Here is a 17,517-nt window from a genome sequence, read left to right on the forward strand (position 1 = left end):
TACCAAGAACATTAAGTTTATTTGCTAATAACCACAGGCTGCACATTATAATTAAAACAGGAGAGAGTTTTTCTTTTTGCAGGGTAAGATGAGGTAGAAGTTGGGCAGCAAGGAAGAAAGAACACCGAGCTCTAAACAAAACAGAATAAATGCTGAGTTAGTAACAGTCATCCCTATTAATCACCAGGTCACAACTGCAATGTTTTGTTACAGAGGAACCTTCAAAATGCTCATCTATCCTTCAGTTTATAGAGGTTAGAAGTTGTGCAGAATCTCAAACTTTAACACTGATTCCCCACTAAGATGTATTCTAGCACCTTTCTTACAGACTGCATGCACAGATACCTCAGTCACTGGTGAGGTTTCAGAGGATAAAATTAACATGGAAAAATATCAGTATGCATTTCCAGTACAAAGTGCCCAACGGCCTCAGTCCAAGACGGCTGCTGCTATGAGGAGACAATCGTATCTGTAATTCTTACCTTTGCAGCATGTGATATCTCATTTCCTGACTCTGCTCTGCTGAATCCTCCATGCTGTCTCAGTGAAGGAATTAACAGATTTCGGGCTTGCCTATGACTCGTCTAGTGTAGCTGCTGCTATTTTATTTTTTTCAATACTGCAGCTCAAAACCCAGCAGGAGAAGACTGCAAAGAGCCTCTTGCACTCATGCGGTTCTCCTTGAAGCAGTGGCACTTCCCAGATTGCTTCAATCTTTTAACCTTTGTCCCTTGCTTTCCACCACCCCTCTCTCTCAGTCACTCTTCCCGTGACGCAGCATGCACAGAGAGGGTAGCAGCTTCCCTCTTCTGCATTCAGAGGAAAGCAGCTGATCAGGAAAGAGAGAAAATGATCTACAGGTTACGTAATCAGGCTTAACACACAGCACCGCTGCTGCAGCTCACACGATGCACAGTGGCTGTTTGCAGCAATGGTCAGCCCCGGTTCACGCTCCCCACAACGGGGGTCACGCAAGGAAGCAGAGACTGCACAGCTTCCCCACGCGATCCGTCAGCGTCCAGAGGAACCCTGCACGGCTGGCCACACAACTGCGCCGGGAGCAGGCGAGCACCTCCTCAGCAGCTAGCTTTGTGAGAGCGAAGGAGCAACTACAGGGGCCAGTTAGCCTGAAGAATTCAATCAACATGTAGGATTTAATACCAGACTTTCACAGTGGGTGGGGAGATGACAAGGAAAGCATTTCCAGGGCTGCAGAGAAGAAAGTCAGATGCACAGTTCGTACAGGCACACAGAGCACAGTGGTGATCCAGACATGAGACAACAGATCACACTGGACACTAGCTTGGAAACTGGGAGACCCTGGACGAGTCACTTAAAGTTTTCTGTGCCTCTGTTTCTCCACCTATAAAAAGGAGATGAGATCACTCCAAGTGCTATAGGAATAAGTATCCTTACAAGCAAAGTGCTACAGTACTGCAGGGTCCAATAACATCACTGGAGAAAGGAAGAATGTTTACTCAGTATTGAGCACATGCAAAAACATAAATTGCAAATTTGGGGGTAGGGAAAGGATAAGCAAGGGCAATGACTGCAGCAATAGTAACGATCAAACCTGGACTGGAACTAGACACAGCAACTGGATTACGTTTTTAAATTTCATGACATTTGGGTCTGTCCTGCTGTAGGGCCATATCCAGGTAGCACAGCTTTGATTTGATGCACACACATTCCAAGAGTCTGAGCAAAAGCCATGCAATCACCCAGGAGGGGATCGCTCAAAAAAAGGAACAAGTACCCGGAGGAAAAGTGTCACATTAACATGATGACAGTATGCAACCTTGAGCCCTGAAGGGCAGGTGAGGTCACTGCAGGAGACAGGGAACTAAGAATAGTACGGGCGATATGAGCGACAATGTGAGCGATGACCAACAGCAAGTGCCATGTGTCTGATAAAGTGCAGGCAAACCATTCTGTGAGGATCTAATTTCTTCAAGCATTGTCAGCAGAAGGGTAAGGGACAGAAACACACTGTGGCACTGAAGGCGGCAGTCGCAATGGAAATAAATCTCTTCACCAGACAGCAGAGACAAGAGATACCAGGGAAAGAACAGAGTTTAAACAAACAAAAAAACCCAAGATTACATATCTGCCTAATAACTAAATGCCTCTCTCACGGGTCAGCCTTTGTTTCCTCTCTGAAGAACTACTCAAACTACCGAACTGTGACATATACAAGAAATTACCCATTTAATTCATTTTAAAACATAACTATGCAAGAAAAAGCAACTTGTCTTGAAATATTTTCCAGCACTGGCTCCATCTCAAGAGGCCTCCCACCACGCCACTTACCCAGGCGTGGTACAGATCCCCACTCCCAGCCCACCGGAGCAAACTCAGGGTCCCAGCCTCCCACACCCCAGCACGCATGACTCCGGCCATGGAAGTCTGCTCTCCCAGGTTCTCCAGGCTCCTACTTCCCTTCACCTCTGCAGGGAGGCTACCACAAACCCACCATTTCACCAGTTCCAAACAAGCCATCATAAGGGTAGAGAATTGTGAACCTACAGACTCTGCTTGATAAAACCTGTGTCACTTTCTCTTCTGGTCATCACTACGTAAGACCAGCAAAACCCAACAGACATTCAGTGACTCTACTGGATATGTATTTCATGTAGAAAATGGTATATTTCATCATTTTCAAAATAAAATACTTGCACAATCTAGGGTTCCATTAGATTTCCTCAGTTTTTGATCCTGATTCAAGATTAAAATTTATACACAGTATAACTGAAATTTTATTTTTCAGGTTTTGTGAAAACGGTTTCCCAAATACTTGCCCGTGCTCCAAAAAACCTCACCCACAGCCCCCAATCCAAACAGTTTCTGACCATTGTAGCTGCAAGGAAACAAATCCTACAGCTACACACAGCTTGATGTTAGAGGAGCAGCTTCAGCATTGGTTAAAAATATTCACTGTGCCTTCTACCAGCTGAATTCACTGCTACGAAATCAATGGACACGATTTGCTGCAACATCCCTACAAAAATATGCTACACTCGGATGTGTCATTCTGATACAATACTTACCAAACGCACACACACACTACAAAGCTCGTTTCCTAAACATAATACTACTCAGAACGCAAATGGCAAATATCATATGAAAACCATCCCCCTCTTTAGACCCTAGGCCTGCTGTTAGACAAAAGGAAAGCCTGCACTGTTCTCTTCTGTTCTAGCCTCCAAGAAAAAAAGCATTCATTACAGACACATACCTGACGCACATCGCAGCTAGGAGCCTGCATTGATCCCAGCACTGTAACATGCCAAGTGCTATCAGTGACGTAGCAGTTTATTCCAAAGGCAGTGATGCATTAGCTGGCTTGTTTGAAAGGCAGCCTTAAGGAGACTGCAGCACATACACACACGCACACACACAACCCCCGAGAAAGGATTTTTTTTCTTCCCCTCCAGATTAGGCCTGTAAAGGGTACGGAGAGAGGGCAGCTCTCATCATCAATTCGGGCTGTATGTTTTGTAAATATGTAAGCGCTGATGTGAGCATGTATCTATCTGGGTGGTAAGACTCAAGCCAGTTGAAGCATCCGCAAGATCTGCTCCAGTTTTAGATCTGCTCTTGCAACCTACTTCACAAAAAGGCAGAGAGAAAGAGCAAGCATATACGTAGTCCAGCAAGCAATGCATAATTCTGCAGCTGGAGTAAATGGTTCACTATGTCTCGGGTAATAGGCACTGGGAGGCAGCTATCTGGACTTACTCAAAGACAGTTTTTGCCTGCAATTTTAAAGAGACAGAACAGCTGGCTTGAATGCAGACACTGCCGGAAATCAGTGCTTCAACCTATAAATAAAAAAATTTAAACTCAACTCAGCTCTGACAAAGGATTGAGCCTAAGGATTTCAGGAAATTAAAAAAAGGATGCAGCACAAAAACCAAAAACAGCTCTCTCCCTACTCCCTGGCTAAGTAACTTCACTTTCATGCTAACGCAGATTTTGAACAGCCATCGAGGCAGGTCTTTAGCCTAAAGCAGTAACTTTGGTTCCAGAACTACAGAGCCCAAACTGGCACAAGATGCTAGGATTCCTCTCAAATAACCAAGTACCAACAGCTGCAATGGATGCAGATTTTAAGTGCTGAGACACTTGTTTGTCAGATATTTTCTTTTCCTAAACCACATAGCTGGCTTTTTATCTGCTGTGCCCTATGCATTTTAAACTGGACCATACCCACAGGATGCACACACCAAAACACTGGTGTTCCTTGCAAATTCCAAAGCAACACAACAGCTGTTATTATGGGAGGGAACCTGATGATTTAAAGCTCACTGAGCTCCTCTGGATCACACACTCTTATGTACTATGATCAAAACCACTTCACTCCTGAGGCTCTTCAACATACCCTGTGACCCATTCCCTCTGACTCTTCCTTCCAAGGTATTCTGCACTCAACTTTGAGTCTCATGCTTGACAGGCCTCTAGCCTCCTGCACGCTCCAAGTCCCTTCCTTCTTCTTCAAATTTATCTTTCAGAACCCATTTCTTCATCATGTCCTTCCCACTTAGACTCATGGCACCGAATTTTCACCCCTCAAAAATACCCAGTAAATCCAAATGTCAATCCAAATAAATAGCCAAATTTAAATCTAACTGATATCCGTACTCCAGTTCCTAAAACCACAAAGTACTGAAAGATCTTTACTTTTACATCCTCATGAAGTAGAAAATTCCACACGTTCCTGGAGCAACAGCCTAATGCTCTCCAGGTCAAGCCCTGCCACCAAGCTAAAAGTTATTAACAACAACAGTAAGAGACAGTTCTGCAACTGAGAAGAGAGCAGAATTGAAGTCTTTGGCAAGGAGCCATCCCAGCGCTCTTTGACAAAGTTCAAGTGTTTAACAGATCTGATCTGCGTGAACGAGAGAATGTATCTTTTTTAACAACCAGAATTAAGGGGGTAGGTGAGGGAGTTTTGCATAAAATTTATCACTGAAAGAGGTTTTGCCTAGTGTAAGAGAATCCTGTACAGAAAGCACGGTGCAGCCCATTTCAGCTACTAGTCTTACAGACAGAGTTACGATATGGAGTCAAGAGATGCAAGTTATTCCCTAGCCGGGAGATTCTTTGCTTTCCCTACCTGTAATAGGTTTAATGACACTTCCTCTTTTCCCAGATTTGTTGCAAGCCTACATTCATTGACAGCTTCTCCTGCAGCCACTGAAGATACAAGCGCTAGGCTGTGAGGGGATTCTGCAAAAGCACTTGTCTTTGAATGCCTTTGCTACACATCCCAGTCTGGGTGAAAAGCGAGGGCATTCAGCAAAATACAGGAGGGGGCCCTGAAGTATTCTGATAGGGACAAAGTATACTTCATCATCTTTTCAATTAGAAATATCAGATAAGTAAGCAAGTAGGAGACACTGTCACCACTGTGGTATCTCAGCCAGCTAATCTTTGCAAAATCTCCCTACAAATTACTGAATTTAGAGATGTTTCCCCACATTAACTTAAGTCAAAGGGAGTAAAATATCTGTTACACCAAAATAAGAAGAATGCTACTTTTGAGAGGTATGCAGATGAAAAGTCCTTTAAAGTGTATTTGTTCACCAAACAGAGTAGCTTTCAGAGAAGAAAAAAGTTATAATTCACAGGTTATCAGTATAACCAGAAACAGCTAGGAATCCAAAACACCTTACAAGCTGCTTCTTCAACAGATACAGGAGGAAATTCAACTTTTCACTCCAGGTGAATCAGGTTCAAAATATAAATCACAACATCACTCACTGGCAGCAGCGGTAACAAAAGGTAAATCCTTTGTTTTGGCAGGGATTCCCTGAAGATGCACAGCTTTATTTCAGTAACTTGCAGAAACACGCAACAGTATCACTCTCCCCTATCTGCTGAGCCAACAGCAATGGATCGCATGCAAAGGAAAATGTCTCAGCAAGCAGCATGCAATTCCAGTTTCATTAACAGCCTTCTGGTCTGCGAGATGCAAACCCATGCAAGTCGCCCCACACAAAAACCTCAGCAGCACCATGGCAACTGATAGCACAGACAGCAGAGCAAGAGGAGGAGCCCTCCACTCCAGCAGCGGCCCCACAGCCAGGAGTATGCAGAAAGCCTGGAACGGGAAGGAATCAGTTCAGCAAAGGAGAAATCCTTTTCGATGCAGCTGGGCCAGTCTCGGACACGGCAGTGAAAGCATCAGCCTTGCAGACACTAAAGCATACTTGTACTTCTATGCACACACTTGTGCATAAAATTACAGCGGCACTTAAAATTTTATGAGATCAATGCTCTATAGTGTAATCTCCTAGCCACAAACAGTCGGACTGGAAAGGAATTTTTTTAAATCCAAAACAAGCTCGAAAGGGTCCTTTCTTTCTTTTAGTACTCTCTGCGATCACTCTATGACTGGTTTCTAGGCAGGCACCCTGTCCCAGTGCCGGGCTGGGCGTACTCAACACACTACTGTCCAGACTAAAACTGAGGTGTTCTTCCAAAATTACTTTAATAGATGATTAGTTGTTCTTAAGCATCTCAATAATTTATTGAGACTATTTACTGAGAAGTCCAAATACTGTTAGGTGCTAAAGGCTAAAGTCTCTGCTGGCTTAATATCAGAGGTAACAGCTGAGCTACTTCCAAAAATTTGGCTTTCAGTTGATGCAAGTGGATTGTCAGGTGACTTCGTACACCCATTTCATTGCTTATGAAACCAGAGCCCTGATGATAAATTCAGAAGACATGCAGGATTTATTCTATTTTAAACAAGAATTTGATATAAGATACCATCTTTGAGGCTAGGAATTAAATTTAGCAATAGTCAACAAATATTAAACAAAACAAACAGACTCAAAGTACTTTCCAAGTGGCATTTATAGAGAAGTTACTTAGTCTACCACTAAAACTTCAGAAAGGAGCATAGCAACTGTCTAGCAGCTCACTACACAGCAAGCAAAAACTGTACCCCAACAGGACTACTGCCTTCGGTTGGAAGTGCTGACGGAAACTTCTGAACTCAAAGACAACACAATTATGCCTGGAAGCAAAAAGATAAAGAAAAAACAGTATGTTTGGTTTTATTACCTAAAGGTGCAAAATGCAACAAAGAGTAAATTTTGTTGATGTAGACTGTACACAAGCAGAGTATTTTCTTTAAGAACACTCATTTCCAATGTTAAATGCTATAACTAACAGAGTGAGGAGGACATTTGCATGATTTTTATTACTGATACTCTTTAAATAAAGCACAACTACAAGCAAGAAAAGAATCAGAACATTTTAATCTGCACGGTTACTCTTCCAACACACAGTTTCTGTTAAGCGCTGATGTACCACACACCAATTTAAAGTTCATTATCAGAGCATAGCTTTCTCAGTCCTATATAGTAGCAGCCAACTGGCACAATCAAAGGTCTTCATAGATCTCTAGTGGTATGGAAGCCTATATTGTACAACCTGTCCCAGCAAGACTGTCTTTAGCAACAGCATAAACACTTAACATGATCAATAAGGTGATAGATGGAACAGCACAGAGCACACACAGTCTGCATGCTCAAATGAAGAAACATGAGTTGGCATACAGACTACCCATAGCTGGGTCAGGATATATCGATTAGACATCACAACTCCGTCAGACAATAAGGCTCTCAGCAATGTTTTCCAGCTCAGACAGGAGACCTGCAAATCTCAGGTACTGAACATATGCCAAACAGTCTACTGAAACACCTATGCTTCATGAACTGGCTATGTGATGTCACTTTTTACGGGGGTCTAAGAGCAAGAGAGGAGCAGCAATGCCTGTTACTACAGCAAAAGAGGCTCTCAGATGACCAGATGTGTTGTGAGGCATGACTGCCATGAGATTCCCATCGTGGCATCAGAGGCTCGAGCATCTTTCACAAATATAGTTAATATGGCCTCTAGTAGAATGAGCTGCTTTGCTATAAAACAGCACGAACAGGACAGTTCATGAGAGCTGATGACCAAGGAAGAGCATTTCTAACTATCACAGTCATTTTAATATTGACATAGTGCTCCTCAGAGGGGTGAAAATCTGCTTGGGATGTCAAGATAAGCGCTGGAACAGCCCTTTGCACAAAAGGTACAAACGATCACTGGCACTGAATACTATGGGATGGATTAGACAGTCTTACATTCAACCACCACAAAGCAACAACATGGAGTTCAGAGGAGAAAGGAAGTTTTACTGTCTGAACTTCAGTGACCTAGGATTATGAGAGGAAAAAACAACTTGATCAGATGGCTGACAACCCTACTTTCCAGCTCTCCTGTGCTGTAAGAAGAAATCTCTTTTCTCTAGCCATCAGAGCAACAGACTTACTACCTGACATGCTCTATGAAGAGGTAAAAGGATAGTTTAGATACACTCACAAACCCTTTTTCAGCTAAATTCTGGATTTTAGACATAATTGTTCTCTGAGAAGGACTTCTCTGCAGCAAAGCCCCTCACCTCAAATACAAGCTATCTCTATGTTTAGCTGACCAAAATCTCCTCTGTGAAACTAACCAGCAAATGGAAAGATTTTTGGCAACCTCTTCAAAAAGATACGCTCCCTTGGACCTGCACCTTGTTTGACCCACTAGTCAAACTGTACAGAACTCCCCATGAATTTATCTTTGTCACTTTAGAAAACGTTGTACCTTTGTGATTACCAAAAGGAAGCTGGAAGCAGTGTGTTCCATTAATTCACTGTCACAGAGTGACTTCAGGCAAGTTGTTGAACTTGTCTTTGTCTCAGTTTCTCCATCTGTAAACATTATTTGGAAATCTTTTGATGAAAGGGACTACCATCCTGGAAAACTATTTCAATTCATCTTACTTTATCTTAGAAAAACAGCCTATAATGCTGCAACTTGTTTTATTTGAACTGGCATTTCTCTCCAATTTAACTGAAAGTCAAGTACCCTCAAAAGAGAGTGCCAAAGTAAGCACGTTACAACAGAGGTGCTCAAGGTTGCACACCTATTGCATTATAGCTCTCCGATGCCAGGCAGTGTCCTAGAAGTTGTTTGATTTTCTTGCTCTCCTATTGTCTATTTCCACACTAATGGTTATGTGTTCATCCAGTTTCTTCTGTTCCTAAAATATATATAGTTCCAGGGCTAGATCTTTTCCTGCTTCAAAATTACCTTTTGTGCTGCCAAATTATTATAACTGGCAGTCACTGGAAAGGTAATCTCCTTTAAATTTGCGTTAAGATTTTCCCTCTGTTATATTAGTGCCAGCTGGCTAAACATGTCCATCAGTATGACCATAACAATTCTGTAAAGTATTGACTACTATCCCCCTTCTGCCCCAACCCAGAGTCTGCTACGATTTGTTTTCAGAGGCTGTGTCCCTAAAGTGGGAAGGGAACCAGCAATAAAAGGACAGATTAAAATTCCTTAGTCTGCACAAGCAAAGAAACCAGTAAAACAGAAGAACATGGATAAAGGATTAGCTGGTCATATAAACATCTCCTACTGGTCAGTAAAAGCCAGAAGCCTTTTTGGAACCAACCATTTCTTCAAAAGCGACAGATTAGAAGTAGTGAGGGATTGTTCAGTAAAAACTATAGTGGGATTCAGACTGTCCTGTATGTTCCTGGAATGGGACAACACCTTTTAAAAAGGCAGGCAGAAGGAGTAGCTCAAGAGGAGGTTCTTCTAGATTTGGTTCTGACCATTGGGAGGAACTGCTGGGAGAACCTGAGGCTGAAAGGCACCAGAACAAACAATCACGAACCTATTTGTAAAGAACTAGCAGACAAAAAGGCAGTAAGTTACATCCAGCTGGAAGACATCAAGGACAAATCTTCTCTAAACAAAAATGCATTTGCTCCCTTACATGCTAAAAAGGCTTGCAAACAGGGGACTGTCAATTGCTGCAGTAAATTTGGATGTTAGGAATACTTTTGACACTGTCCAAAATTACATTTCCATAAATAGAACAAGTGTACATGAAACAACCGCAGGGTAGTTGGTGAGCAACTGTTCAGTTAAACTGGAAGGATGTAAGAAGCGGGGCTTTGGGAAGGATCCATTCCAACACCAACACTGTTTAACATTTTCCTTTTAAATTCATCAGTTATGAGGTTACCATCAAATGGATGAACGACTGAGGATGCTTTGAAATCAAGAATCTAATTCTAAAGGAATTTGACAAGGTGGCAAAGTAACCTGAAACGAGCAGCTGCAATTCAGTAATGACAATTGCAATTACTACACCTAGTATAACTTTACCCATGTCCAGTGTGGTGATTGTTCATGGACTGCTGCTCCCCCGGTACAATACCTCCTCACTCTACCCATGCTGCTCTACCGACAAAGCCTCAGGTACAGTACTGCGTACAGGTCTGGGCACCAGACTTCCTTAGTATATGGGAAACAAAAGAAGGGGACATGGAAGAGTGAAGCAAGACTGATCAGACACCGAGAAACTGTCATCTGCACACACACTGAGAAATACAAGATACCTAGCCTATAACAGAGAAAATCCCAATGGGCACATCCCGCTAGTGGTATGCAAATCAGCAACACCGTAAAAATAAAGGGGCCTTTTGACAAGGAAATATTAACACCAATTAATATTAATACCAATCTTTTCTTTAACCATCAACAAAATTTTCTCTATCCAAAACACAAAACATTCCAAGCGATATGGAGTCATCAATCTTACCCAGGGGTCCTGCCAATTCTTTGGCTACATATAAAGCATCAAATCCCATACAAAGACAAAATAAGCAAATAACATCCTTGTTCTCAACAAACACGGCCCATCTAAAAGACATATACAAGTGAAAACTTTAAAGATCTCAGTCAACACATTTCAATTTTCTGAAAGCCGGGGCAAGAGACAGGCAGTGTAAGCAAGCCCACCGTAACACTCAACAGCTGAGATGTCTGAACAGTGCTTAAGGAATTTAGGCACAGATAGTTCATTAAAACCAATGGCAAATAGGAGTTTGATACAGATAAACATGCAAGAGGTCATTTTGAAACAAAATGCCAGAAGCTGTCTTGGCACAACAAAAACATTTGAAGCCAAACCTGGATATAAAGTTGAATCTTTGGATTATCTTTGGAATGGATGGGGTAGAAAGACTGAAGACTGAATGAGTACTATTTTATCCATACCTCATATGGCTTGCCAGGCCATCTTGAGCATTAGAAAGTCCTAGATCTGAAAGGGAATCCGAGCAGACAGATACAGGCGACAAAGACCTCTCTTTCTCCTCTAGCAGATCAAGTTTCACCAAGGAGCTTGTCTCATCTTCTGAGTTATCCTCTGACACAGAGCCAATAATAAAGCGAGAGTGAGCGTTCACCTCCAGGGGTTTAGTGGGTTGGGAAGACTCTTCCATGGCTCCTACAAACTGGGCTCTCAGCACTGTAAGGGGCAAAAGAAAGCAAAAAACCCAAAACTTGCTATTGCAGAACAATGAAGAGGACAAAGCAAGGTTCACTTCTGATAGGAAACGCCATGTTAAAACACCATAGCTGAACCCAGATAGGAGTCCAGGATCAAGAACAGTTACTTCTGCTACAATCATTGACTCTTCTGTTTGCACAAGGACTATGAGGTCAAAGCAGCTGGTCATTCTGATCTGTTGCAGAACCTGCTAGTTTAGACAAAGCTGCAGTAGTCACTTAAAAGGAAAAAAAAAAAATCACATACAAATACATGACTAGAAATCCAAAATTTTTGTTCTGCGATTCTTCTTTGGTTAGTTAGTTATTGGTGATATTTAAAACCTGACTGGTTGTCCTGGGCAACCTGTTCTAGCTGACCCTGCTTAAGCAGGGGGTTGGACTAGATGATCTCCAGAGGCCCTTCCAACCTCAGCCATTCTGTGATTAAAAATTTGTATTTCAACACTGGGACTCATTGTGCTAGGTACTGCACATAGCATCATTTACTGCTATTCAAATGATGGATTTTATTGGTCAAAAATGCCCTTTTCCCAGGCCTTGCCAGGTGCAAGACACATTATCTCTTACATTCTTTCAGAAAACCTCATGTTTCTTAGGATTCTTTTAGGAATCTGAGCTGATCTACCAAACTCTGGGAAGCAGATCCAGTGTAATGGCCAGCAGCCTGCCAGCCAGGTGGGGCTAGGCAAAACCTAAGAAGTGTTCAGCACACGAGCCCACCTCCAACTGTGGTCAACAGCAGACACTTGGACAAGAGAAAAAGAACGGGCTGAACATATAGTTTGCCTCCCCAAAATATCATCTCAGCTTCCCATGCCACGAACTCAAGCCAGAATGGCTACCTTTGGGCTTAATGGCATGAAAAGTTCCTGACGCAAAGTGAGTAATTTTGAGGTTTTCACTTAGAGAAGCATCCACAGATTCTGGAACAACTACAGGATTAACTGAGTATCTTATAAAAAACAATTCCCTAAGAGTTCTCTATACATATAACAGGTATAACACAAGCAGCAATTTTTAAACTTCTTCCACATACTGTTGTGCCATCTGCTTTATCCTTAACCTCAAAAGATCAAGCTTTAGGAAGACTTCAATCTTCAAAGCTTGTTCAAGTCTGAGGAGAAGTCACCACCAGGATGACTTTAACAAATCTAACAACCCACCACTGTCAAAGTGAAAGGTCTCACTCCATTCATACCCACCTCTTCCCTTCTCTGCCCCAGCTATGTGCTCACACTGCCTACTCCCCACCAGCTCTGGTGCTTTCCAGACCACCCTCTGATCTGGTTCAACAAAATCATCAGAACTGTAACCAACAAAACAAGAGAACTTCCTGCGAGGTTAGCAAGTGGAATTGGAGCAGCAAAGGGAGCAGATGGGAAGACACTGGTAAGTAACGATGTGGACAGAAGCGAAACCTCCCCTCTTTGGCAGCAGTGAGATGTCATACTGGCTCAGCCATCTTCTGTAACTTCACCCTGACTTAAAACTCTTGGTCTCAGGTCATCCGTGTCAATAAGGGGATAGTATCTACTTTATGGTAATATACTGAAACTTAGTGGCATGATTTACAATTGTCAGAGGAAAATATAAAAGTTCAAGTCTCCGTTTTCCATTAAAAAAATCACTACATAGAGAAGAATCCCTTAATACGGGGAATTGAGTATCAAAATTAAGTGTTGTTCCAACAGGGAATGAATGTATTTTCTTCAAAATTTAAAAAAAAAAAAATTTCAACTGAGAAAGAAAGAACATGACAGATAGAGAAAACAAAGGAGCATCTCACAGCACAAAGACAGGTGGGATGGGGAAAAAACATTTGATACACCCTGCTCTGCCTGACTTCGATGCACTTATATGACAAGTACACACAGCTGGAAATCACATCATTATAAAATTAGGACTGCTTATGCACTAACCTCTTGTTATTCTTGCAATCTGAGCAGTTATCCACTTCCAAAATGAACTGCAAAAGAAAAGAATTAACAAGTAAATATAATTGTTATGAAGAATACTCTGTGTTTGTTTTCCCGACTAGGAATCAGTGAACACAAAACTGTTGTGGGGAAAAAAAAGAAACACACAAAACAGATTAGATCGCCTGCTCCAGGTCACAAGAGTAAACCAGGAACTGAACCTGCGATGTCCAAGTCAAGCCACGGCACCTCCTGCTAGTCCAGTGTTCTGGCAACTTCTGAGCAATGTGTTAGCACACACCTGATCACCCCACATATATTTTAGTTCTGTTTCTAAAAGAAACTACGCTTTGTGCCTATCTACGCTTTGTAGATAGTAGTGCTATCTACTTATGTCAATTTTTTTTCCTCTGTCAACTTCTGAATCTGCTGGCCAATTTCAGCTGAATTTGATGGTCAAGAGTAAATCCCAATGATAACTAGAAATCTCGTGAAAAACTGGTGGCTAGAAGACACAGCTGACATACCATATTTTTACATGAAAAAACCAATAGTTTACCTGTGAAACACACTGTGATACAGCAATACAGACAAGGACAAGACAAGGGGACATTTATCTCAGGGCCTCGTTCTCCCAACAGGTACTTCACTATGCAGAAAGGACTGGTTTGATACCCTTAACTCTCACGCCGCATTGATATCCCAAACCGGTGGGAAAACCTCATCAGCCCTGCTAATTATAGCCATGTTATACCAAGTACAGGGATGCAGCATAATTGGTTTGATATGAACATGACAGCTTCCATCCAGTACACAAGCAAAACTGGACCACAAATAGGACATGATCATAGTTTTAATTAGAGTACAGACAAGGAATTTATAGACAGTGCAATCCTTAAACGCTATGCTCTTTCTTTTCATCAGTAACTGAGAATTAAAAACTGATCCAACTGGCTTATGCACTTTTACCATCAATGTACTTGACTGAATTATTTAGATCAAACCCTGTGTTGACATCACTACTCCCACAAACTCCAGTTTCACTGGGGCCACGGGCAGTTCATTTTAGAGAGAGACGTACTTAACCATTTTATGACTGAAAAGCCACAAATATCTGTCTGACATAGGCATTAAAAGGGTGAGTCGATCCGCCTTTTTGAGGGTAGAGATGGAGAAGAAGGGGAAGCATGACTGTAAAGTCTGCATACCTATCTGTGACGTGCAGAAACTAAACCATACAAGAAGATTTCTTTAACTGAGGTGCTTGGGCAGGACTTATAGCTCAGATGATAGCACAAATTTAATCAAATTTTGTTTGTGCATGTAAACATGAAGATAATATTTACGTGTATATTTATCCTGGCATCAGATCACTCCTACAGAATTTCATCCAGATGGATTTACTGTTGGTACAATTACCAGCACTGAAGAATCTGGGATACAGCCAAACTAACTTCAACCCTTTCTTAACAAAGAAAAACTTAAGAACTTATAGTTAATAAGCAAGTTTCAAGGCTTTTTTTTTTTTTCTAAGCAGAGAAGGAAACAGAGGAACAGGCAGTGAAGCGTTTCACTCAAATACTCCATGAGAAAGCATCAAACCAATGCCAAGGCTCCTGATCCCCAATGCCACGCTCAAACAACTTGACTCAAACATCGTTTGTACAACTCGGTTCAAAAGCAGTTAGTTATCCATGAAGCCCCATTCAAGTGCATTTACCAATGCACTTCCAACCCCTTGTAGTCCAGTCCCAAAGTCATGAGTTCCGCTAAAGTTTTGCAATCAACTGGTAACTCAACATTGCATTGAATTAGACATAAGCTCAGCTTGTTCTCAGTATGCTCAAATTCGTTATTCATATTTAAATTAATTTCAGCATCGTCTGGGGCCAAATGAAATGCAGACTTTCTCAGAGATCTCCCCACAGAAGCCTTTCGCTTTCAATGCTGCAAACAGGATGCACAAGTCTCAGCAAACCTCTGCACACTGTATTCACTATAGCTTCTAACACAGCATCCAGCTGACCACCGAGACAACGTTCATGTACCACTAACCTTAACAGATGTACTGTTTAGTTTTAATAATGTTGAACTAGACCTAAAAAACAAAATTGTCTGGCTCCTCAACTGTATGCAGCCCCTACACTTATTTTTGCAGGCGTCAATAGCCTGTCAAACAAGTTAACTTTTGCAGAGAGACAACTTTTTGCTGAAAAAAAACCTAAGTTACAGAAGGATGCAGATTGAGAATTTGATCCTGCAAAGATTTAAGAACAGGTAACATCACGCACTCCGAGCATGTTCAGTTACACAAACGTGTTAAATCACAGTTGAATCTTAACAGAACCTGAGCCACGCTGTCCTCCCTCCTCCTGAAGAAATCAGCTCACATTAGAGGTCTGAAGATACACAGCATTTTCCTAACTCCCCAGCTCTGCAGTTAATAAGTTATTTAAGATGCAAATCGTGTTCACACTACAAGCAATGAAAATTCTGCAATCCAAATTCAAAAAGTAACGTATCTAGTTTTGCCTGAGGTGAAACAAAACCCAATTCACTTCTCCACAGCTCTACTACTATCATTAGTAAAATTTTTGGCTTGCCAGTGAAACGCACATGTAAAAATATTAGACTTTAGAAGTTTTTGTAACTTTAAGATCATTTTTATTATTGTAAAATACACCTAGGCATGAAACTCACATAATGTCAGTTGGAAATTGTTTCTAGTTTTTTCAAACCACCCCATTCTGAAGACAATTACACTACTGAAAAGAACATTATTATTTCAGTGAGAATGAGTTGTAGGTTCTTTCAAAGACTCAGAATAGCACCTCTACGATATTGATAAGTCACATAAAAAGGAAATTAACAAAAAGAGTTTTATTTAAAGGTCTCCTCTTTAAAGCCCAGGGATCTGTGGTATTGCTAATCAACACAAATAATTTTAAAACAATGAAATAGAGGTGTACGTTCACCACCCTAACTGAATAAACACGGGTAACAGAAAACAAAGGAACAAAAAAGGAAAAAACAAAGTAAAAATAGATGGTATACGTGTAACAAGTTGACTACTTAATCTCTTTTACTGAACACACTAAATCAGTGACATGCTCACCTACACCAGGACTGACAGTGAGCTTCCAGACCAGGAGAGGGCAAAGAGATGATTTTTGCGCCAAGACAGGCCACCAAGCATCAAACCGTTTACCTGCAGAGCTGCTCGCCTGCGTTCTTCTATCAGGCCACCTGCCGACGCATTTTAAGACTCGCTCGGTCTCAAGACTTCGCCAGCCTGTATCTCTACGCAACCGGTGGGCCGCTACTCAAACTCTGCTCCACCTGAGCCATGCCTCCCGGTTAATAATTGGGCATTGCTTAACTTCCTACCCTAAAATGTTCTCGGCAAATATCGAACACCCTACGAAGTTCTTTTGCTTCTTCTGTACTGAAAGGTACTTCACAAACCGTATGTCCACAGGTTAGAAGTTCTAGTTAGTTTTCAGATTTACTGTATCAACATTGGAGACGTAAAGCTAAACGTACAAGTGGAATATATGCTTCCTAGGTCTGCTCAGGTAAAATATGTCTGTCTCACTTCCAAAAAGAACATAAAGACAAAAACAGAGCCTATATTTACAGCTATCCCAGTTTGCGAAAACACTCAAGACACTGTCTAAATCCCATTATCTTTGAGAGAATTAGGCATAACTTAAATGGTTTGCTGACTATTTACAGCCTGCTAAATTGAACCAGACTACAGTTATACTTTGGATTATTTTTTAACGTGGTGTATTTCAATTTAAAACTTTCTCAGGAAAATTTAAGAGACACCACCACGAAAGGAGAGGCGAGAATAATAATTCGTTTTGCTCTGCAAATCTGCTTTTACAACTTTATTATTTTTGAGAACCCCACAGCACCTTCAGAAGGCATTCCCAGGGGCTCCTTTCAGCCCCTCTGAAAAACCAGGCCCCAAACTCTTCCCTCAAGACCTCGCAATCCCGTCAGCGATGGAAGAAGGATGACAATAAAGAAGAGGGATGCCTAAGCTGGCAAAGCGAGCGCCTCACGCTTTTAGTCCTACGCCGATTCGGTGGCTCCAACGCACTCGGTTTTATTTTTTTGTGAATTAGCTGGCTCGCAGGAGGCAAAGCCACAACCAACTTGTTGTTCCGCGCTG

General features: G+C 41.7%; 1 protein-coding gene across 2 annotated transcripts in view; it reads right to left on the minus strand.

The window, feature by feature from the left end:
* Positions 1 to 17,517, minus strand: part of ACACA (acetyl-CoA carboxylase alpha) — a 140,157-nt gene that overhangs the window by 121,092 nt on the left and 1,548 nt on the right. Inside the window, exons 2-3 of one of the 2 annotated variants that reach the window (XM_009278242.2) lie at positions 13,341 to 13,387; positions 11,125 to 11,377 (exon numbers count right to left, since the gene is read on the minus strand). In XM_009278242.2, coding sequence (XP_009276517.1) covers positions 11,125 to 11,351 — 227 coding nt within the window. In that variant the 5' untranslated portion in view covers positions 11,352 to 11,377; positions 13,341 to 13,387. Of the gene's footprint in view, positions 1 to 482; positions 851 to 11,124; positions 11,378 to 13,340; positions 13,388 to 17,517 lie in introns of those variants that run through there. The other variant, XM_009278243.2, reaches the window with a different exon arrangement.

The sequence above is a fragment of the Aptenodytes forsteri genome, unplaced genomic scaffold, assembly GCF_000699145.1.
Source record: "Aptenodytes forsteri isolate BGI_AS27 unplaced genomic scaffold, ASM69914v1 Scaffold66, whole genome shotgun sequence".
NCBI classification, from domain to species: domain Eukaryota; kingdom Metazoa; phylum Chordata; class Aves; order Sphenisciformes; family Spheniscidae; genus Aptenodytes; species Aptenodytes forsteri.